General features: G+C 39.0%; 2 protein-coding genes and 2 long non-coding RNA genes across 24 annotated transcripts in view; 3 read left to right on the plus strand and 1 right to left on the minus strand.

Annotated features, from left to right (window-relative positions):
* Positions 1-19,792, minus strand: part of LOC139353985 (tyrosine-protein phosphatase non-receptor type 21-like) — a 358,621-nt gene extending 338,829 nt beyond the window's left edge. For 8 of the 19 annotated variants that reach the window (XM_070998185.1, XM_070998184.1, XM_070998188.1 and 5 more), the window contains exon 1: positions 19,526-19,790. In XM_070998185.1, coding sequence (XP_070854286.1) covers positions 19,526-19,610 — 85 coding nt within the window. In that variant the 5' untranslated portion in view covers positions 19,611-19,790. Of the gene's footprint in view, positions 1-19,525 lie in introns of all 19 variants that reach the window. The other 11 variants (XM_070998193.1, XM_070998192.1, XM_070998197.1 and 8 more) reach the window with 4 other exon arrangements.
* Positions 22-782, plus strand: LOC139354044 (uncharacterized). Of its 2 annotated transcripts, XR_011605143.1 has the most exons (4): positions 22-36; positions 271-441; positions 508-587; positions 642-782. It is a non-coding gene; the product is annotated as an uncharacterized lncRNA (long non-coding RNA). The 2 variants fall into 2 exon arrangements; XR_011605142.1 differs by lacking the exon at positions 22-36 and having other exon boundaries at positions 242-441.
* Positions 1,340-2,471, plus strand: LOC139354045 (uncharacterized). 2 transcript variants are annotated; one of them, XR_011605144.1, is made up of 3 exons: positions 1,340-2,135; positions 2,202-2,281; positions 2,336-2,471. It is a non-coding gene; the product is annotated as an uncharacterized lncRNA (long non-coding RNA). The 2 variants fall into 2 exon arrangements; XR_011605145.1 differs by having other exon boundaries at positions 1,340-1,731; positions 1,966-2,281.
* Positions 19,793-22,541: 2,749 nt separating the features above from the next.
* LOC139354227 (uncharacterized) lies at positions 22,542-23,347 on the plus strand. Its single transcript, XM_070998475.1, has 3 exons — positions 22,542-22,745; positions 22,805-22,994; positions 23,051-23,347. Exons 2-3 carry the CDS (start codon positions 22,841-22,843, stop codon positions 23,311-23,313), a joined length of 417 nt encoding a protein of 138 aa, XP_070854576.1. The 5' UTR covers positions 22,542-22,745; positions 22,805-22,840; the 3' UTR covers positions 23,314-23,347.
* Positions 23,348-23,767: the final 420 nt, after the last annotated feature.

A 23,767-nucleotide genomic window follows, 5' to 3' on the forward strand; every position in this document is an offset into this window, starting at 1 on the left:
TGTATCGAAAAAAACAACTAATATTGTTTTATAAAAGTAAACTATTTGATTATAGTAAAATTTAGTATATTGAATTTACTTATAATGTTATATTTACTTAATATACATTCTTATTACAATATAATTTTATAGTTAAGTTATAGAAATTTAGTCCGTTAAAATTGATTTAAGTATTTAAAACATTTAAGTATTAACATTTTAAAAAAAATCGTATTGTATTTTTTACTCAAGAAGTAAAAACTATATAGTCGGATATATAATTCACTTTAGAAAGGGTATAGGTGCAGTGGCACGCGCCAACAGCGAAGAGAAAACAAAAGAAATCTAGTAAAGGGGTGAGAAGACTTGGTGCATTCTGTTTGAGTGATTGAAAGGGAAGCATCCATTTTAATGGTGCGCAGCAGAGTTACTTTAATCGTTTAGTTAATATAATAAAGTCAGGTAAGTGCTACATTAAGTTTAAGATGTTGTGCATTGATCTTAGTTTGAAGTACGTAAATTTTGAAGGTATTCAATGGGTTCCGTTAGCCGAAAGTGGATGACGAAATGTTTTGTGCCAATAAAAATTCTGCAACAAGCTATAAAAGGTAAATATACAATTAAACAAATAAAACGCATTTTTTAAACATATGTTTTTTCAGGAGCGTTGGCCAAGGATTCAGAGGACCCGGACAAAGGTTTAAGAACGGCGATGACTAACGTTAAAAATAAGCTTACGAAGCATAAAAACAGAAACAATAATTGTACAATTTTTGAAAATCTAAATAATACCATATAATTAAAATGAATTTAAATAAAATTAAATATGTATGTATTTTAAATTTTATATTTTTATAATTGAAAACTCAAGGAAAAATTTTGATTTTCACAAGTGATTCACTTGGGACGTGTCCCTTGCAAGTGATTTCACAAGTGAAAACTCAAGGAAAAATTCTGATTTTCCCAAGTGATTCACTTGGGACGAGTCACCGGCACGTGACAGGCCATACGAAAAATTAGTATAAGGAACAAGTGAAATCCCGTAGGACTTCGAAAAATTTTCATTTCAATTTTCACTTGTGAAAATGCGGACATCCCATACAATTTTCTATATGGAGCGTCACTTGTTCCTCACTTGTGCAAGAGGACATGTCCAACGGGATTCACAAGGTAATTCACAAGTGAAACTTTTTTTTGGAACTGAAGGGTGATTTCCGAACAGAAATTTGCGCCAAAATACTTAGTTGCTTTATGTTGTGCCACACGCGTTAAATTGGTCCAGAAAATTCAACTTAATTATGGAAAGCAATCTTCAAGGTATGCACTATTTAATGTATATTGTTATTTTATGTATACCCTTCAGTTCTGCAGTAGGGAAGCGGTGACATGGCTCAAGGCAAAAAGCTTTTTTTGTTTTTTTTTTTTTTGTGCCTAAAACGCTGTGCCGCTGTTGACGTCAGCAGAGCAGTCGGCGCAGCGTAGAAGACTGCCCACGAAAACGATCGTGCAACAAAGAGAGGCAGATATTCGGATATTTCCCTCTCTTTCTTGTCTTATAATCTGCCTGCACTCCGCGCTCGCAGAGACAAATTTCGGCTGGTCCGTTATTTTTTTTTGCGTCGCTCCGTTATGTTCGGCTAGCGACTAATATTTCGGCGGAAAAATTTTCGTGGAGAAGCGACATGTGAATGCCCTAATATTTTAGGAGCATTATTGTGTATCGAAAAAAACAACTAATATTGTTTTATAAAAGTAAACTATTTGATTATAGTAAAATTTAGTAAATTGAATTTACTTATAATGTTATATTTACTTATTATACATTCTTATTACAATATAATTTTATAGTTAAGTTATAGAAATTTAGTCCGTTAAAATTGATTTAAGTATTTAAAACATTTAAGTATTAACATTTAAAAAAAAATCGTATTGTATTTTTTACTCAAGAAGTAAAAACTATATAGTCGGATATATAATTCACTTTAGAAAGGGTATAGGTGCAGTGGCACGCGCCAACAGCGAAGAGAAAACAAAAGAAATCTAGTAAAGGGGTGAGAAGACTGGTGCATTCTGTTTGAGTGATTGAAAGGGAAGCATCCATTTTAATGGTGCGCAGCAGAGTTACTTTAATCGTTTAGTTAATATAATAAAGTCAGGTAAGTGCTACATTAAGTTTAAGATGTTGTGCATTGATCTTAGTTTAAAGTACGTAAATTTTGAAGGTATTCAATGGCTTCCGTTAACCGAAAGTGGATGACGAAACGTTTTGTGCCAATAAAAATTCTGCAACAAGCTATAAAAGGTAAATATACAATTAAACAAATAAAACGCATTTTTTAAACATATGTTTTTTCAGGAGCGTTGGCCAAGGATTCAGAGGATCCGGACAAAGGTTTAAGAACGGCGATGTCTAACGTTAAAAATAAGCTTACGAAGCAAAAAACAGAAACAATAATTGTACAATTTTTGAAAATCTAAATAGTACCATATAATTAAAATGAAATGAATTAAATTCTATATTTTTTTAATTGAAAACTCAAGGAAAAATTCTGATTTTCACAAGTGATTCACTTGGGACGTGTCCCTTGCAAGTGATTTCACAAGTGAAAACTCAAGGAAAAATTCTGATTTTCCCAAGTGTTTCACTTGTGAAGTGTCCCTTGCAAGTGATTTCACAAGTGAAAACTCAAAGAAAAATTCTGATTTTCCCAAGTGATTCACTTTGGACGAGTCACCGGCACGTGACAGGCCATACGAAAAATGAGTATAAGGAACAAGTGAAATCCCGTAGGACTTCGAAAAATTTTCATTTGAATTTTCACTTGTGAAAATGCGGACATCCCATACAATTTTCTATATGGAGCGTCACTTGTTCTTCACTTGTGCACGAGGACATGTCCTAGGTGATTCCCAAGGTGATTCACAAGTGAAACTTTTTTTTTTGGAACTGAAGGGTAGTTCTAGGTATTTAGTTGTGTGTAATGTAAAATTTATTTAAACTATCATGCGTGATTCGTGTTTCGTGGAATATAACTAATAAGCTATTCCTTGCTGAAAGCAACTAATTGGTCCAGATTGTACTTGTGAGTGTTGTTTTTAGCCACAAACCAAAAACTCATCCCCGTTCGTCCCCCTTTTCTCACATTTGGGTAATATACAAGTATAGGCACGTTTGAGTTTACTCACAGCGAACTTATCGAAATAAGGCGCAGCAACAATCGAAAAATTCAATGTGTATCGGATTGGATATACACCAAAATTAATAAAAACGCTGTGGAATCCAAGACAATTAAGAAAATTGACAAAAAAAATCAGTAATTTTAATAGTTACATTCATAAGTAGCTTGGTTCCACTAGGATGCTTAGGCGAAAATGCTTCTGAAGCACGCAACAAAGTTTACAAGAAAGATAGATTGTCGCATTCAAGGAAAAATAGTTGGCTCAATACCATTACTGATATATTTCACAGAGCTATAGATTCCTCGGATCCATTATTGTCGAGTGTTTCTCTAAAGTAAAGAGAAAGAAAAAATAAAAACCCTTCTCAAAAGAGGTCTTTTGGACCTTCCATCTACAGCTGAAAATGAAAACGATCTGCAGTGCGATTCTGATGACGATGAGAATATTTATAATATTGAATTGGATGAAGAAGAAAATTGCATTTAAAAAATAAGTAAGTAATTAAATAGGAAATAATATATATTGATTCTAAATCTACTTTCAGTCAGGTTGCAGAGGCGGCAAGCGTAGGCGTGGTCGCACTGCCCCAATTTTTTTTGCCATAAATAAATTATTAACGCCATAACAATAAAATGTGTGAAGTTTGAACCATGTACCTCAATTTTTCGACTTTATGCCAAAAAAAAACGGCATCTGGACCATAGTGCAGTGGTAAAAGTCGTGTGGTGTTAATTAATTGGTTGTATGAATAGAACTTGAGTATTGACGGAGTTTTTTAAACTAATCGAAATGTTATATTTAATAAGCTAGGTAAATTGAGACTTGTTGGTACCCGAACTGTTTCTTCTGCATTTGCATCTTAACTTTATCCATGGTAATCCTTGTCTTACATTCAATCCACAAATTTTTATTTTTAGTATTTTTTTTAGAAGCCAAGACCACTTTAACAATGCAGAATGTATACCCAATCGGAACAGCTTTGACAGCAAAGCACTGTGGCAAGTTTTTTCGATGGCTTTAGATTTAGGTGTAAATTTAAAAGTTGGAGCCACGGATGAGACCTTCCATTTATCTCCAAGTTTGGATCGGGTGACACTAGATTGGTGTAGCTGGCTGATCGCTTCGTTGTTCAAAATGGACTGTTTCGTGTATTCGAATTTATTTCTACGGGGATCCTACACATTTTCAGCAAACAAGCCACCCCCGCCACAACATTTTGAAAAGCAAAATGGCCGTTATATTTCAGCAGGCAGTGCCGTGCGGCATTTGCCGCAATCGTCTTGAAAAAAGAAAAAAAAAATCGAAATAAAAAAAGTTTGCCCATAACTTTTAAACGATGGTATTTAGGTAAAAGGCCTTCACAGTATTTTAATACACCTATCCAACGACATATAACACAAGCCTGTAGCTTTGGTAGTTTACAAGTTACGGGTGTACGAAATTTAACTATATATAACTAGTTTCATGCCAAACTAGCTAGCTTTTGCAAAAGTGGTAGAACTAAAGCTAAAACTAAACGGTGAAACTAGAGCTAAAGGTAAAACTAAAGCTGTTTAACATCTTGTAGAATTTTCAGAACCCTAAAATAACGTTTTGACAAACAAAACAAAAAGTTGTTTTGAGAAGCATCGGATTTTAACAAATGAGATGTCTTTAGACGCGTATTTTAAGTGAGAACACAACAGATCAAATTTTCTTAATTTTCACTTTTACATTTTCACTCACAATCCTTTTAGTTTTTGCGATACCCTTCTGTTGATGTATATCTTGTAACGATCGAACGATCACAGTTGATTTTCCATTCTTCGTGTATATATAGTAGTCGCCTTCGAACACTCTCCTGGTGCGCTTCGTCAATACGTGGACTGACATCCACAGTGATTGTCTAACTCCAAGAGTGATTATTCCGACGCAACGGCATTTAATATATCTATTTCAATTCCGTTAATTGTGCGCGACAATATTCCAGTTTCTTTTGCCCACAACTTTGTACACTTTAAACAATTCCAGTTACATGCAAAAGGTATTCCAGTTCTACTATTCAACACATATATTCCTCACACTTATTTTTGATTCCAAGTGTGTGTAAAATATAACACGGATACAGAAAAATTTTTCGATTCTTAAATTTAGACTTTAAGAATTGCACTGCGTCACAGGTTTGGTCGTTTTTTTTTAGGTCAATCGATAGGTCTTGATGAGAACAATACATTTTAGTTCACATTTTTATTCTAGTATCAAAACTGTAGGAGCCACAGTTTTGGGCGGTTTGTGGGCGTGGCAATTGCTGAAACAAACTTGCGCTGCGTAAGAAGCTCAGGAATCTGCACTTCAAATCTCAATAGCCTAGCTCTTATAGTTTCCGAGATCTCAGCGTTCATCCGGACGGACAGACAGACGGACATGGCTAGATCGATTCGGCTAGTGATCATGATCAAGAATATATATACTTTATGGGGTCGGAAACGCTTCCTTCTGCCTGTTACATACTTTCCGACAAATCTAGTATACCCTTTTACTCTACGAGTAACGGGTATAAAAATACAAAAAATGAAATTCCAATAGTATAAGATAGTATGTCAAGAAACACCGAAGCTTTAATTTGTTTCATATTGTTTTCCCAAAAATTTTCCGATCGTTCCTATGGCAACTATATGATATAGTTGTCCGATTTTGTTAAATTAATTACGAAATTCAGAACTAATAAAAAAATGGTTTTTCCATGCGTAGGTTATATGTTAAAAAACACCGAAGCTTTAATTTGTTTCATATTATTTTCCCACCAATTTTTCGATCGTTCCTATGGCAGCTATATGATATAGTCGTCCGATTTTGAGAAAATTAAATTCGAGATTCAGAACTAATTAAAAAATGTTATTTCCAAGCGTAGGAGGTTATATGTTTAAAAACACCAAAAATATATATTTTTAAAATTTTTTTTCAGATTTTTCCTATGGGAGCTATAAGATAGAGTGGTGATGATGATGAGAAGTCGGTTCTGTATCAATTTGTTTTTCTTTTGTATTATAAAGTTCAGTTAGCTGCAATGAACTATTATGTATAGCGGTCTATCCTCGATCGGACGAGTCAGTGTCGCTGATTCTTATTTTATGATCCATCAATGCTAAGTTCGTTAAATGACTCCTTTCTTCATCGAGTGAAATCTCATTCTGCCGTTTGCTATCTTTCGTTGGCTCATATGCAGCATTTGGTCCTGTAAGATCATCTCTGTCTTCTACCAGAATAGGGTTGATTTCCGTATCAGATGAGGTTTCTTTATTGAGATAACCTGTGGTTACATAACCAAGCCTAGTGCCTTGTGCCAAAGGTTTATTAGGTCCTAGTTCAAAAAGTTCACCGGTTATTACACGAGAATACACCTCAACCCCTAAGGTAAGGTCAATGGGTCCAGGTTGCCGAAAGTGAGGATCTGCTATCGGCAGTCCCTCGGGAATATTAAGATCGGTATAAATCGGTACTGACGGTTGGTCTGTAATGACTGTGGGAATAATAAATACCTCTATTAGTGTTTCAAACCCTGATGTAACTGATAAGAGCTTTAGTGTTGATCTAATTGCTGTTGATACTTTTCCTCCGGTTCCAGATATTTCAATCGGAAACGGCTACATGCTCTAAGATTATGTGGTCCTAGGTGACAAATCTTACAGTTCTCTTCGTTGTGAACTGACTGATGGCGTAGTGTTGCTGTAGGTTGAGCGCTTATCGTCTCCAGCATGCAAGCGCGCCGTTCAATAAACGTCAGTACACTCCTTAACGTTGGAATTTCCGTTGGTGCATCCGCTGAATTTTCTAGAGCAGCTAGAGACTGGTGGTCTAGTTTTCTTCTGATAATAAAACACAGGAGTGGATCCCAGCATATTGTGCTCACATAGAGGATTTTAAGAGTACTCATTGAGTTTTTGATAGTGTCATGTAAGGCCCTTAGTTGGCGCGAGCAGCCGTCTATGGCGGCGAATACTAGTATTTTTCCGTTCTGGTACCTGGCCTTTAAACGCAACCAGGTGTCGTCATAGACATCCTGTGAGAAGGCTGTGTCTCTCAAGACGTTTCTCGCTTCACCACGAAGCGAACTCTGTAGAATATGTAGTTTTTGACTGGCCGAATATGGTTTATTATGTACCAATTCCACAAAGAATTCATGGAACCGTGGCCAGTCTAGATACTCGCCGTTGAACTCCGGAATGCTAATTGGCGGAAGTGCCAAGTTTAGGCTCATTGGCGTGTCGTTTTCCCGAAGCAGGTTCATTTCGTGTTCCTCGTATAATGTGTGGAATTGAGCTAGCTCTGCTTCTGCCAGGGCTGCGGCCCCAGGTGTACTGTCCAATTCGTCGTGGGCCTGGCTCAGTAACGCCCAATGGAGATCCAGGTGCCTTTGTAGGGCTGGGGTGCCGGCGTTTGAGGCTAATGTTAATGATGACTCCAATTCGTTGCATCTTCTCTGCAACTGTCGGATCACCGTGTCAATTGCGAAATCTCCTTTGACTTGATCTCTTGTTGTGATCTTGATGTTGGCCGACGTTCGTCTCGGGGCCTTTGGAAGCCCGCTTCCAGTCGGCATGTTGTCCAGAAAGATATTCTGATATTTTTTGACCAGCTCCTTAAGTGCTACTAATCGTGAAGAGTACTCACTTCCAGTGGGTAATGCCGCTTGCTGGATTTCTTCATCTAGGTAGCAAAACTGTGTGTCTTGGAAACAAAGAATCTTGTGAAGCTGGATGAAGCTGAGTATCCTGTGAAGCTGGATGAAGCTGAGAATCCTGTGAAGCTGGATGAAGCTGACGTTCCTGTGACGCTGGAAGAAGAAGCGTATCCTGTGAAGCTGGATGAAGCTGAAGTTTTTGTGACGTTGGAAGAAGAAGCGTATCCTGTGAAGCTGGATGAAGCTGAAGTTCCTGTGACGCTGGAAGAAAAAGTGTATCCTGTGAAGCTGGATGAAGCTTAAGTTCCTGTGACGCTGGAAGAAGAAGCGTATCCTGTGAAGCTGGATTAAGCTGAGGTTCCTGTGACGCTGGAAGAAAAAGCGTATCCTGTGAAGCTGGATTAAGCTGAAGTTCCTGTGACGCTGGAAGAAGAAGCGTATCCTGTGAAGCTGGATTAAGCTGAGTGTCCTGTGTAGCTGGATGAAGCTGAGTATCCAGTCAGAGGTTCAGCCTTTGGTGGGAAGGGGGTTGCTTGAGTGTGATCCTTTGTTGTTAAAGGATCACGTCGGGGTCACCAATGTTTGTGCCTAACCGAATTAGACACTACCGGGTCACACCGCTGGACAAGGGGTAATGAGCACTTGTCGCTGGCATGGGGACGTTTTGCTGGCAGAACGATCGCGTCGCGGCAATGGTAACGATGGTTACTGCGTTGCCGGACCAGAGGCAATGCGGAACTGCGCTTAGGTTAAGCTAACGTAGGTTAGCTGCTAGTGGAGATAGTGTATTACGAGCCCTATTCCCAGAGGTAGGAAGTAGAACCGCGGAGTTATGAGATGCGTTGATAACTGATTTATTCTTCATTTGATACCTGCTTATATACTACTTGGAACAAGGAAGCTTAGTGTAATGATTAGTGAAATAAGCTATAATCTAAAGTAGGTCAGGGAATTATGATTATGGTGCAGTTGGCTCGGCTAAAACTGCAACATGTGCTGACTGCATTGGCGCGTCAGTGTACCGTTGAGTCGGTGAGAAGGTAAGTTAGTGAGACATATAATATGCTGATCAGCAATTCTCATATGCAGTGGGTGCTACTGAGCGCCTGGTACTGTTCCCAACATGGCTACTGCTTGATTTGTTGGGTGTGGTCATGTTGAGTACCTTTGGGTACGAACATTCTCCCCCCCATTGAGGATTACCCTCAATTAAGTCGTGATGTCGGTCAGCCCTTGACAGAATTGTATAGGAAGCCCCTAACAAATCATTGACCAAGGTGGATTGCTCCTTCAACTGAGGTTCATGGTTGTGATTCAGGTCCTTCACATCTTATTTATGCTGCTTAACACTCCCCTTTGCGATAAAATTGACATTACCGTGGGGACTGAAATTGTGCCCTCGTAGAACTTGATCATTTGGCACGTCTATGGTATGTGGACGTTCTGCAACAAAACTAAGATCTTTCTTGGTAAAGTTTAGAAATGGTGAACCAAAGTCAGCCTTCTTGTAGGTTTTGAATTGATGAGAAGTCGGTTCTATATTCATCGGATTTTTATCTTTCGTTGGTTCATAAGCAACGTTCGGTCCTGCAAAATCATTTCTGTTTTCTATTAGATTGGGGTTGATTTCCGTATCAGATGAGGTTTCTTTATTGAGATAACCTGTGATTACATAACCAAGCCTTGTGCCTTGTGCCAAAGGTTTATTAGGTCCTAGTTCAAGACGTTCACCGGTAATTACACGAGAAAATACTTCAACCCCTAACGTTAGGTCAATGGGTCCTGGTACCGAAAGTCAGGATCTGCTAACGGCAGTCCCTCGGGAATATTAAGATCGGTTGTAATCGGTACTGACGGTTGGTCTGTAATGACTGTGGGCATAATAAATACCTCTAATTGTTTTTCAAACCCTGATGTACATGATGAGAGCTTTAGTGTTGATCTAATTGCTGTTGATATCTTTCCTCCGATTCCAGATATTTCAATCGGTGCTCTTTCCTTAAGGGATAGCAGATCTGCCATTCTCCTTGAGATAAGATTAACCTATGATCCACCATCTATTACAGCGCGACATGTTTGTAATTGACCGTTTGGCCCTTGTAATGAGACCTTGGCGGTCGCGAACATAGTATATCCTCCTAGGATTGCTAGTCGGTCCTTGGTGTAACAGTGAATGATGCCGTTGCTGGCAGACTCGACAAGTGGTCGGTGATCCACAGTTTTCAACCTTATGAGCTGTAGACAAACAATTTGTGCATGCTCTTACTTGAATAATGGCTTGACGCCGTGCTTTGGGGTCCATTTGCTGGATACGGCTACATGCTCTGAGATTATGTTGTCCTAGGTGACAAATCTTACAGCTCTCTTCGTTGTGAACTGACTGATGGCGGAGTGTTGCTGTAGGTTGAGCGCTTATCGTCTCCAGCATGCAAGCGCACTGCTCAACAAACGTCAGTACACTGCTTAACGTTGGAATTTCCGTTGGTGCATCCCCTGAATTTTCCAGAGCAGCTAGCGACTGCTGGTCTAGTTTTCTTCTAATAAGAAAACACAGGATTGGATCCCTGGATTTTGTAATTGACATCGAGGTTTTTAAGAGAACTCATTGAGTTTTTTATAGTGTCATGTAAGGCCCTTAGTTGGTGCGAGGAGCCGTCTATAGGGTTATGGTCAATAATTTTTGCTATGGCGAAAACTAGTATTTTTCCGTGCTGGTACCTGGCCTTCTAGCGCAACCAGGTGTCGTCATAGCCACCCTGTGAGAAGGCTGTGTCTGTCAAAACGTTCCTCGCTTCACCACGAAGCGAACTCTGTAGAATATGTAGCTTCTGACTGGCCGAATATGGATTGTTATGTACCAATTCCACAAAGAGATCATGGAACCGTGGCCAGTCTAGATACTCGCCGTTGAACTCCGGAATGCTAATTGGCGGAAGTGCCAAGTTTAGGCTCATTGGCGTGTCGTTTTCTCGTAGCAGGTTCATTTCGTATTCCTCGTATAATGTGTGGAATTGGGCTAGCTCTGCTTCTGCCAGAGCTGCGGCCCCAGGTGTGCTATCCAATTCGTCGTGGGCTTGCCTCAGTAACGCCCAATGGAGATCCAGGTGCCTTTGTAGGGCTGGGGTGACAGTTGGGGCGTTCGAGGCTAATGTCAATGATGACTCTAATTCGTTGCATCTTCTCTGCAACTGTCGGATCACCGTGTCAATTGCGGAATCTTCTTTGACTTGATCTCTTGTTGTGAGCTTGATGTTGGTCGAAGTTCGTCTGGGGGCCTTCGGAAGCCCGCTTCCAGTCGGCATGTTGTCCAGAAAGATAATCTGATATTTTTCGACCAGCTCTTTAAGTGCTACTAGTCGTGAAGAGTACTCACTTCCAGTGGGTAATGCCGCTTGCTGGACTTCTTCATCTAGGTCGCAAAACTGCTGCCAGAGATCGTTTAACTGATTTAGCTTACCGGAATAATAGCCGTCTCGGTGGCGTCGGTCGGCAGAATCCTAGCCATAATTCTTAATGAGCTGTTGGATTTTCCCTTGCAGCTCGTTTTGGGTGTCTAGTAATCGATTGTGTAAATCGATTCTTGTGTGACTTGTTTCCTCAATGAATGAAGTAGACATATTGTGTGTCTTGGAAACAAAGAATCTTGTGAAGCTGGATGAAGCTGAGTATCCTGTGAAGCTGGATGAAGCTGGATGAAGCTGAGTATCCTGTGAAGCTGGATGAAGCTGAAGTTCCTGTGACGCTGGAAGAAGAAGCGTGTCCTGTGAAGCTGGATGAAGCTGAAGTTCCTGTGACGCTGGAAAAAAAGCAAATCCTGTGAAGTTGGATTAAGCTGAAGTTCCTATGACGCTGGAAGAAGAAGCGTATCCTGTGAAGCTGGATGAAGCTGAAGTTCCTGTGACGCTGGAAGAGGAAGCGAATCCTGTGAAGCTGGATTAAGCTGAAGTTCCTGTGACGCTGGAAGACGAAGCGTATCCTGTGAAGCTGGATTAAGCTGAAGTTCCTGTGACGCTGGAAGAAGAAGCGTATCCTGTGAAGCTGGATTAAGCTGAAGTTCCTGTGACTCTGAAAGAAGAAGCGAATCCTGTGAAGCTGGATGGAGCTGAAGTTCCTGTGACGCTGGAAAAAGAAGCGTATCCTGTGAAGCTGGATGAAGCTGAAGTTCCTGTGACGCTGGAAGAAGAAGCGTATCCTGTGAAGCTGGATTAAGCTGAAGTTCCTGTGACGCTGGAAGAAGAAGCGAATCCTGTGAAGCTGGATAAAGCTGTGAGTCCTTTAGTGGGAAGGGGGTTGCTTGAGTGTGATCCTTTGTTGTTAAAGGATCACGTCGGGGTCACCAATGTTTGTGCCTAACCGAAGTAGACACTTCCGGGTCACACCGCGGGACAAGGGGGTAATGAGCAGGACGATCGCGTCGCGGCAATGGTAACGATAGTTACTGCGATGCCGGACCACAGGCGATGCTGAACTGCGCTGAGGTTGAGCTAACGTAGGTTAGCTGCTAGTGGAGATAGTGTATTACGAGCCCTATTCCCAGAGGTAGGAAGTAGAACCGCGGAGTTATGAGATGCGTTGATAACTGATTTATTCTTCATTTGGTACATGTTTATATACTACTTGGAAGAGGGAAGTTTAGTGTAATGGTTTGTGAAGTACGCTATATTCTAAAGTAGGTAGGTAGGTCAGGGAGTTTTGATTATGGTAGCAGTTTGTGTAGTTGGCTCGGCAGACACTGCAAAATGTGCTGACTGCATTGGCCGGCCAGTGTGCCGTTGAGTCGGTGAGACGGTGTTCGTGAGACATGTAATATGCTGTTCAGCCATTCTCATATGCAGTGGGTGCTACTAAGCGCCTGGTACTGTTCGCAACTTGGCTACTGCTTGATTTGTTGGGTGTGGTCATGTTGAGTACCTTTGGGTACGAACAGGCTACTATCGAAATTTATGCCGAATCAGACTCGTAGTTTTGATTTGTCTGCGTGTGGAATCGGTCGTGTCCGCGGATTTTAGAAAAATGGAGAAAGAGCAAGATTGGTCTGTGACTCGATTCTTGTTTTTGGAAGGGAAATCGAGCAGCGAAATCAAAGAGCGCTTGGATGCTGTGTACGGCGACCGTCAAAAATTGGTTTAACGAGTTTCAACGTGGTCGCACGTCGGTTTTTGATGAGTCACGCCCAGGTGCCCCGAAAACGGCTACCACGGAGGATAACGTGACAAAAATCCACGATCTCGTATTGGCAGACCGCCGATTGAAGATACGCAAGATAGCTGAGACAGTAGGCATGTCAAAAGATCGCGTGGGTCATATCCTGCATGAAATTGGGCATGAGAAAGCTGTCGGCGCGATGGGTGCCGCGTTTGCTCACTCCGGACAACAAACGCAACCGTGAGACCACTTCAAAGCAGTGTTTGACGCTGTTTAAGCGGAATCCGGAGGAGTTTCTGCGTCGTTTCGTGACCGTCGACGAAACATGGATCCACTAGTACACACCAGAGACCAAGGAACAGTCGAAACAGAGGACTTCACCCGGCGAACCTGCTCCGAAGAAGGCGAAGACTGTCCCATCGGCCGCAAAGGTAATGGCCACGGTTTTTTGGGATTCACAAGGTGTGATCTACATGGGCAAAACGGTCACAGGGCTGTACTGTTCCGAATTATTGGGCCGATTCGCCGCCGAATTCCAGAAAATACGGCCCCACTTGGCGAAGAAAAAAGTGCTCTTCCATAATGACAACGCACCGGCTTACACTTCCGCCCTCGCCAAGGCCAAATTGGTCGAATTGGGCTACGATCTGCTACCCCATCCACCAAATTCTCCAGATTTGGACCCGTATGACTTCTTTATGTTTCCAAACCTGAAAAAGTCACTCGCTGGACAGAAATTTGCGTCGAATGAGGAGGTCGTCGCCGCCCCAGGGGCCTATTTTGCAGACCTCGAGAAACCGTATTTTCTAGACGGGTTAAAGAAGTTGGAGCATCGCTGGGTCAAGTGTATCGAGCTAAAAGGAGATTATGTTGAGAAATAAATCGCCACTTTACCAAAATTTTCGTTTCTCTTTTGGAGGCTAGGAACTTATCGGACCACCTTCGTAAAACACTATCACCGCCCCTTCTCCCAAAGTAATCGACGATTCGGTTCAGTATAATTCACATTTAATGCTTATTTGAATGCAAAAAATCTGTGCAAAACCTATTTGGTGAGAAAAATTGTTATTAGACAAATTTTTTCTGGTCCTAGGCTTCGGCTTAATGCATAAAACTGATCGAAATTTGCTTCCAGGGATCGACCGCTTTACACATACGAATTCAGTAGTATTAAATTCCTCAACACGCATCTCTTCCGACTTGAGGGTGGAGTCCACGGCAATTAACAACAACACTACTGGGGAGTCAAGTTCCTACAGGTATTTTTTTTTTACTTAAGTTCCTATTCTTAGTTTCGAATTCCTTTACCACCATAAGTGCAGGCCAGAAATCTGCGGAACATATGGTTGAAAAGAGCCCGTTTGGAACAGAGATCTTAAAAAATGAGGTGTACCTGGCATAGGTAAGATTAAATTTTTCGACGGTAATATTTTTGGCCTTTGTTTTATGTTTTATATAGTCCAACACCTTGGAGGCCGTTTGGTCAGGGTAAACACGAGAAACAAATATTTGTTTTTTTTTTGGCAGAACCACTGATAAGGGTTTTTGTGCAACAGATTGTGTTACTGCAGAGCCAACTTATGCCGTTAGAATAGACTCAGTATTAACTGACGGAGTCAAGATATTTAGTGAAGGAGGAACTGGTGAGTCAATTGCAGACGATTCAGATTGCAGTTTGTCTGTATATTTTTTAGCTGCTGATCGTAGCAACATTTGCGGATTTGTTGTGGTATTAATTTTGCTTGCTTCAATAAACAATAACCATGTGGCTAAAACCTTTAATATTTTTTTACATTTGCATAAAGTACATCTTGATCAGCGTCACTAGACGAGTTGACCTAGACTGTATGTCCGTCCGTTTCTAAACAATCAAGAACTGAAAAATTAATGTCAAAATAATACAAAAATCGTTATATTTTGATTTTGGTAGAACGTTTACGATAGTAAATTGATATGTAACTATCCGACGGGATTCGGTTTTCACTTTCACATTTTTTTTTCGTTTTATTTTTCAAACCGCAAAAAAAGGTGCTTCGGTTTACGGAAAACCCATTTTATGCGTTTTGAAAACGTCAAATTAAAATAATTTTAACTAAAATCGTTATTACTAGGATAAGAAACAAGTATAGATTACTCATTACTCAAGATCCATTAGTGGCATATTTTGTTTATAATTAAATATTTTCTGACCCTACCTCAAATCTTACCACCAAATATATTCCTAAGCAACAACAACTTTCGTTTTGTTATAGGTCACATACAAAAAAAGCTGTCTAATACCCTCGCCCCACAGAGGTCCATCACCTATCTACCATCCGTTAAATGGATGGTCCGTAAGGTTTTGCCGATCCGAAAATTTCCCAGTTAGTCCGCCATCCAAATTGGCCGGGCTTTGAATAGAGCTTGTTGTTTTTTAGTGCAACTCTGAATTCTTCTCCTTGACTGTGAAAATTTAAACATTCACTACAAAAACGTATACAATTATGACAGGGAACATTTGAAAATGGAAGGCCCATAAATGATTGGTTAGATTAGCAGCAGGTCTTCAGATGAGCTCTAATCGAATGGTAGATGGAGGATGTGATCTATGGGAATCGAAGTTTCACATTTGTCAAGAACCCCAGCCGTGCTTTTTCACAAAATGGACGTAATCAACACGTAAATTCAAGTTTTGCTGTTCAAACATTCAAAAGTTCTTAGATATTTATTTATTTATGGCGAAGAATATTTTGCTTATTGCAACTTTAACACTTGCAATTTTTGTAAATTAAGAACATTATTTTTCTGCAATAAAAATTTTGGAAGGCGAATTTATTCTTTCTACCTGTTATAAAATAATTTCTACATATTTTCGATCCCTTAGCAAAATATATTACAAAATATCGGTTTGAGGTCATTGGTGCAAGCAAAATCATTTGCAGACCCATCGAAGTAAGCATGGTTTTCCCTCAAGATGTCCGAAAATTAATCAGTAATAAAAATTAATGATTTGTTCAACTCATGTTTCAAATGATTGCTTAAAAATAATATATAATTGTACATATAAAAAAAAGTTGTTTCCATTCGATGTTGAAATCGGTCCCACAAGTTCCGCAGTTAAGCGACTTTATCTCTAGCCCACAGCGCGTCAGTCGAATGCCAGATTGCCAGAAAATCCGGACCAAAAATATTGACGTACATTCTAGTCTATAGTCTATATTATCTTTTGTACAAGTAGGCAGAAAGTCAGAGAATGAAAAAGCGCACGGAAAATTCACAATTTTTATTTAAGAATTCTCGGTGTGGTGGGCCCTGAAAAATTTTCACTGTTGGACATTGATCTCATTTGTTTTTGGGCTGATCAAAAATACATTCCTAAGCCTTCATTTTCTTAAGTATTATTGTATAACTTTTTTTTAATATTTTACTATATATTTTCAATTAAGTTGATGTCAGGAAGCTTAGACGATCCTTTCATTAGGACGACTCTGAATGAGCATTGACCGCAATACATCTTGTCCCTTTTATTATTTTCTGTGTAATTTTATTTTTCTTATACGATTTTTAAGCTTTAAGATATAATTTTAGATCAAAACGTAAATGATAATCGAGAAGAAAAAAAAAAAATTTCCCAACACAACCAGTTGATTTACAGGCCCAAGCAGAAACTCACCCACCCCTTTTTATACCCTTGCAGAGGGTATATTGATTTCAGTCAGAAGTTTGCAACGCAGTGAAGGAAACTTTTCGGACTCCATAAAGTATATATATTCTTGATCAGCATGACTAGGCGAGTCGATCCAGCCATGTCCGTCTGTCTGTCCGTTTCTAAGCAAACTAGTCTCTCAGTCTTAAAGCTATCGGGCTGAAACTTTCCCAAAAGTCTTATTTCTTTTGCAGGTAGTTATAAGTCGGAACCGGACGGATCGGACCACTATATCTTATAGCTCCCATAGGAATAATCGAACAAAATTATATCTTTGGTGTTTTTTAACATATAACCTTCTAAGCTTGGAAATAACATTTTTTAATTAGTTTTGAATTTCGAATTAAATTTTATCAAAATTGAACGACTATACCATATAGCTGCGATAGGAACGATCGGGAAACTAGTGGGAAAATAATATGAGTCAAATTATAGCTTCGGTGTTTTTAAACATATAATCTCCTAAGCTTGGAAATAACATTTTTTAATTAGTTTTCAATTTGGAATTAAATGTTATCAAAATCGGACGACTATCATATAGCTGCCATAGGAACGATCGGAAATTTGGTGGAAAAATAATATGTTTCGGTGTTTTTTAACATATAACCTCCTTGGAAACAACATTTTTTAATTAGTTTTGAATTTCGACTTTAATTTTATCAAAATCGGACGACTATATCATATAGCTGCCATAGGAACGATCGGAAAATTGGTGGGAAAATAATATGAAACAAATTATATCTTCCGTCTTTTTTGACATATTATCTTATACTATTGGGAATATTATTTTTTATTTTAAATTTAATAATTATAGCTGCAAAGGTATACAAACTTCGGCTTGCCGAAGTTAACTTCCTTTCTTGTTCATTATGCGACCTTGTGATTTCTCATTTAAACCCCAAACTTTAAACCCAAAATAAAGTGGCTTTTGTCAAACATAAGTATATATATATATATTATATATTTTTTATTTTTTGTTTTACAAGAGTCTGCGGTAATGGAAACGCAAGATTTAAAAAAAATATATGAAGGTCGGGAAATCATAGTCAATTCCTAGTGTTGGGAAAACATTTTTTTGGCTCTCATCGAAGTACTACATAAAATTCATGTTTTTGCTTTTTTTTAAGACTTTTTTTTAAGTTGTAATGTAAAAAAACTGTATTTTCCGTTTTCAGCGTTTAATCCAGTTTTAAGCAGGATTTGAATATAGGTAATGAGTAAATCTTATTTTAGACAATTTTGTCTTTCATTTAATACTTTGGTCATTTAAATATTTATTTTAAGTCCACCGCTTTCTAGTGTCAAAGCTAAAAGTATGCACTGCATCACTGTTGGTCAAATTATCTTGTTAAATTTTTTGGTGGTTCACGATTTCTTATTCACATGTAAGATGTGCCATTCATTCGACGCGTATTTTTAGTAAGCATACAACTAGGCTAATAACCAAGGGCAACTGTCCCCACCGGCGAAACAACTGAAATTTTCTTAATTATCACTTTTTACACTTTCACCGCTCTTTCTTTCAAACTAATAGACATTTTTGAACTCTTGATATGCTATCCCTTTAGTGTCTGCGATACCATTCCATTGGTGTATCACAGCAGATTTTCATTTCTTCGTGTATATGTACAGTGCCGAACTTAAGTGTTGGCACACTTAGTATCTTTAGCTTTAAGTGCGCTTTTCTACCTTTATAAATGTGTTATAAAATTCAACACAATTATTTTGGATAATGGGAATATTTAACAATCAAATTAATTTTGTTTCAATGAATTATCTCTTAAAACTAAATTTTAAAAATTTAAAAACCAAAATATGAGCAGATTTAGCTGCACAAAAGTATTGGCACACTTTTGTTTTTAATAACTTTTCGTTAAAACTGAACCGATTTTGTTGCTTTTATATATATATATAAAGTAAAAAAAATAAACACCTTTATCTCTGCGAAAAATAAAAAAAATAAATACCTTTATCGCTGCGAAAAATATTAATTTTTTTTCAAGATCAGGGTCAATTGTATACAAACATTTGTGAAAGGGTGCCCTGAGGCTGAATATATCGTTGTGCCTAAAGGGTTCCGTAATTTAAACTAACAACTCAATTGTTTTTTTCTAGTTTCAAAAAACAAGTACTTAGCACTTGACATGGCCTTTCGGAAGGCTACTGGGTAAATATCCTTGCCAAAGACCTTCCTACCCAAAACTTAGATCAGTGCTGAGTAGATCTGAGGGTTGTCATTATCCTATTATGATCCCTTCGCCTCTCTGGCCACTCAAAGCTTTGTACCGTCCTATGAGCCATGCATTTTTGCATGGTTAGAGTCCTTTAGAGCGCCATTCATTTGGCAAAAAAGCAACCAAATCGGCTAAGTTCTAACGAAATAGTTGTCAAAAACACAAGTGCGCCAAGACTTTTGTGCAGCTAAATCTGCTTATTTTTTGGTTTTTAAATTTTAAAAATTTAGTTTTAAGAGATAATTCAATGAAACAAAATTAATTTGATTGTTAAGAATTCTCATTATCCAAAATAATTTTGTTGAATTTTATAACACATTTATAAAGGTAGAGAAGCGCACTTAAAGTTAAAGATACTAAGTGTGTCAACACTTAAGTTCGTCACTGTATGTACATACATATAAAACCATCGCACATTCTCCTTGTGCTCCAGTGATAGTCTTAATGAGACATCTTGAAGAATGCAATAACAAAGTTGCGTATTTTGTGCAAACAAGCTTTCAATAAAAATTACTAATAAAATAGTTCAGAGTGCAATACAGCTGTTAGGTTCATCGAATTGATTCTATTGTCTTTAATGCTTCTCCCGTTGTTGTTTTTGTTGTGGGCGCTTCACTCCTAAGAATGGTAGAGTATACTCACCCAGCAGGTGATGCACTGATATAACAAATAAACTCTTCGATGTAACGTTGTATTGTCGACATTTTTTCAAAAACTTTAAAGGCATTTTTGTACTTTGGGGCTTCGGTTCCGCTGGCTCACTTGTTGACTAATACAGCACCATCAACTCCACGGAGCGCAGCGCATTGCGGTTGGCGATAGCTTAAGCTAACACACCGCCACAATCGAGCATAAATAAAATAATTCTCAAAACTAAAACTGATTTCTGACCAGCGTGACCACACAGATAATGAATAAAAATACCATCTGGCCTAAAAGTAAATACCATTAGATACCATAGAAGTTTCTATAAATACCACTTTAGTTAATCTATGTTATAATTTGTGTTTTGTTACTCAAATAATTTGTAAATAGAGTTCGTAATAATAAAAGCAGTACATATATGTATACTTTCTAAATTAAAAGCAAAGAAATTATTGTGTACTTACGCTTAAATTTAATTACCCTATAGTTCCATTCGATTTTTAAAGTGTATTATTTAAAGTTTATCGAAACCATACATCTTTAGACTGACCATCGCACTATGGTCACTTTTTGTGGCAATAATAATTACTTAAGCCTAGTACTCAGTTAAACAAATAAATTGAAACAATTTAAAAAAGAAGAGTCTGCTGGTGCACAAAATAAAAATAAATGAAATATTCAACGAATGTTTTTATTTATGTTAAGCCTAGTACTCAGATCGGCTAAGAGTTTCACTAGTCGAAAAATCTTGTTCTTTGTAGTGTGACCGAAGTTTTTAAAGTTCACCCGCAATGTATATGGCATGGTCTTACTGCCAAGCAGCTGGGCTTGTTGCCAAACGGAGAAGAAATCAATTGGAGCAACTTAAAAAAGAAGAGTCTGCTGGTGCACAAAGAAATTAAAATAAAAGTAAATAAAATGTTCAACGAATGTTTTTATTTATGTAAATTAGAAGTTTAAGACTTCCTTCTCGTTCCACGGATGCTTCGCCATCTTTCCCGCGCCATCTGTAGTCCAGCTCCAAGTCCCAATAGGCTGGCCAATAATGGCTCGTGATGACTCCTCCAGCTATCCCTTAGCGGGCGACCTTACTTTCTCCTCCCTATAGAAGCCGGCGCGTCCTCCATTTCCGCTTTAGCTGTCAAGTAGCTGGTGGAGGTGGAGTACTCAATGGAAAGCTCGTCGGAGATCAAGCGATGTCCCATGTTCCTTCCCACTGGGATTCTCTCTGGTGGATCTCTTCCAGTGCTTCAACTATTCTGCGGATTTGCCCCGTTGTGGTATTGTTTCCTGTCGGTCAAGTCCCACAATAATGTGTAGCAGCTTGGATTAGGTGTCCTTTTTCACCTGTACTGACCTCCTTTAGCCGATTTTTGGTGTTTTTCTTCCTTTTATAATTTTTAAATTCCCCACCGCTTCTGCACGAACACCGCCAAAGATTAAATTTCTTATTCTTTGGGCCGCGGCTAACGGCGTTCATCGAAAATTCACTCTCGAAATCTGGTATTTTTTCTAGTATTTCCTTAGCTCATCTGAGTACATCGCTCAAAAACAGACCCGACGAAAAGCTTTAGCCTCCTGTTTGCCTCTCGCTCACTCCTATGGTTAGCTCGCAGTTTTCGTCGATGTGAGTACTAGGCTTAAATTAGAAGTTTAAGGCTTCCTCCTCGTCCCACGGATGCTTCGCCATCTTTCCCGAGCCATCTGTAGTCGAGCTCCGAGTCCCAATAGGCTGGCCAGTAATGGCTGGTAATGGCTCCCCCAGCTGTCCCTTAGCGGGCGACCTTATTTTCTCCCGCCTATAGAAGTCGGCGCGTCCTCCATCTCCGCTTTAGCTGTCAAGTAGCTGGTGGAGGTGGAGTCCTCAATGGAGAGCTCGTCGGAGATCGAGGGATGTCCCACCTTCCTTCCCACTAGGATTCTCTAGTGGATCTCCTCCAGCGCTTCAACTATTCTGCGGATTTGCCTCGTTGTGGTATTGCTTCCTGTCGGTCAAGTCCCACAATAATGGGCAACAGCTTGGATTAGGTGTCCTTTTTCATCTGCACTGACCTCCTTTAGCCGTTTTTCTTCCATTTCTCATTTTTAAATTCCCCACCGCTTCTGCACGAATACTGCCAAAAATTAAATTTCTTATTCTTTGGGCCGCGGCTAACGGCGTTCATCAAAAATTCACTCTCTAAATCTGGTATTTTTTCTGGTATTTCCTTAGCTCATCTGAGTACCGCGCTGAAAAAGAGACCCGACGAAAAGCTTTAGCCGCCTGTTTGCCTCTCGCTCACTCCTATGGTTAGCTCGCGGCTTTCGACGATGTGAGTACTAGGCTTTAAAAACGAAGCAACATTTAAATTTTTGGTTTATTTGAATTAAGTATGTAAAGTATAAAGGAATTAAAATAAAAAAGGTGGCCGTACTCACGCCTTGTTTTAAGAAAAACATTTTTTTTTCTTTTTAATTAAAGAAATACATTTTTTTTCTTAATTTTTTTTTACACCAAACTTCTTTAAAAAAAATTTTACCGTTCTTAATTTTCCAGTTTTTAAGTGAAGTTGTAATTTTATTTTGTATTTCCATTTTAATTCTTAACAAAAATACAAAAATCCTTTATATCAACGTTACATAAGGGAAATTATGTCGTAAAATAATCGTTATTTAATTACATAGATAAATGCACACTGTTTTTATTATTATATACAGCTTTAGGTAGAGGTCTTAAAGCTGAATTTTAGAGAAACTGCGCAAAAGTGCACTTTTATACTAACTGAGCTTAACAAGAAGGAAATACTCTACAATATAAAAAAGGTTTCAGAGGTGGAAACAGCTGAAATCACTTCGAAGCTACATTTAAAGATACAAATTAACTTATATATTTTGTTTGAACTTACACATGAATATTCGAGCCCCACAATTAATAAATACAATTTCACAAACACAAATCAGAAGCCCCTCTGATTGGATGGTATTTCAAAAACTGCATTTCTTTGTTTAGTTTTACACATTTTCTCAATTTAAACTCTTAAGCCTAGTACTCACATCGACGAAAACCACTAGCTGACCATAGGAGTGAGCGAGAGGCAAACAGGCGGCTAACGCTTTTCGTCGGGTCTATTTTTCAGCGCGGTACTCAGATGAGCTAAGGAAATACCATAAGAAATACGAGATTTAACGAGTGAATTTCGATGAACGCCGTTTAGCCGCGGCCCAAAGAATAAGAAATGTAATCTTTGGCGGTTTTCGTGCAAACGCGTTATAGAAACAAAAAATTTAAATTTGTAGGAAAACCCTAAAAACGCCTGCAGGAAGTCAGTGCAGATGAAAAACGACGCCTATTCCAAGCTGTTTCCCATTATTGTGGGATTTCATCGACAGGAACCAATACCACAACAGGGCAAATCCGCAGAAGATTTACTAGAATATCCCAGTGGAAGGAACATGCCGAGTGGGACTGCCGGGCGTGTCAAGGAATGTAAGTTTTGGCCAAAACAACTTGGTACCTTTGTACTAATAGAAGTATATTTATAGCAGAACCGCCAGTAATAAGATCTCCGACGAGCTCTCCATCGCGGAACCACAGGACTCAACCACCACCAGCTTCTTGGAAGCTAAAGCTGCAGGACGCTCTGGCAGCCATTGCCAGGATGCTAGGCGACTTCCTGCAGCATCAGCGGAACGACCCCGTCTCCAATTCGGCTCCCACTCCCTCAAGGCCCATGTTGGAATCGGAGCTTGACATCAAATGGCTCGGACAAAATGGTGAAGCATCCAAGGAAACCTTAATCTACTAATTAACATAAAGAAACACATCCTTTGAACATTCCATTTATTTGTATTTCTTTTTGCACCAGCAGATTCGTCTTTCTAAAATTCTGTAGCGCTTGTTGGGAGTATGGTATACTTTTGTGGCTCCATCTGTGGCTCAAGGCTAGCGTAGAAGTGGCGCCACCTAGGACTTACCTAACAGGGGTGGTGGTAGTCCATTCAGTCAAGAGTGGCAAGTGTCAATTGTCCAAGAAATTCACCTTGGTGCATGCTGTCCATATCCGGCAACGGCAGAGGCAACACATACATAGTTTGGTTCTAAGTGATAAACGATTCGAAAAGTATCGCGAAGTGCAAGAAACGCTGAGGGAAAGAACTTTCTTTTTCTTTGAATTGGGCCAGAGATTGGTGAGTGTTTTGAGCAGGGAAATTTAGATAGTTTTTTTTTTGACGCAAGATTTATTTAGGCAAGCGGCTGAG

This window comes from Drosophila suzukii (assembly GCF_043229965.1).
Source record: "Drosophila suzukii chromosome 2 unlocalized genomic scaffold, CBGP_Dsuzu_IsoJpt1.0 scf_2c, whole genome shotgun sequence".
NCBI lineage: Eukaryota > Metazoa > Arthropoda > Insecta > Diptera > Drosophilidae > Drosophila > Drosophila suzukii.

Coding starts and splice junctions, on each gene's coding strand:
- LOC139354227 (XM_070998475.1), top strand. CDS start 22,841: ATGAAAAACGACGCCTATTCCAAGCTGTTTCCCATTATTGTGGGATTT. Junction 22,995..23,050: donor TGCCGGGCGTGTCAAGGAAT/GTAAGTTTTGGC, acceptor GTATATTTATAG/CAGAACCGCCAGTAATAAGA.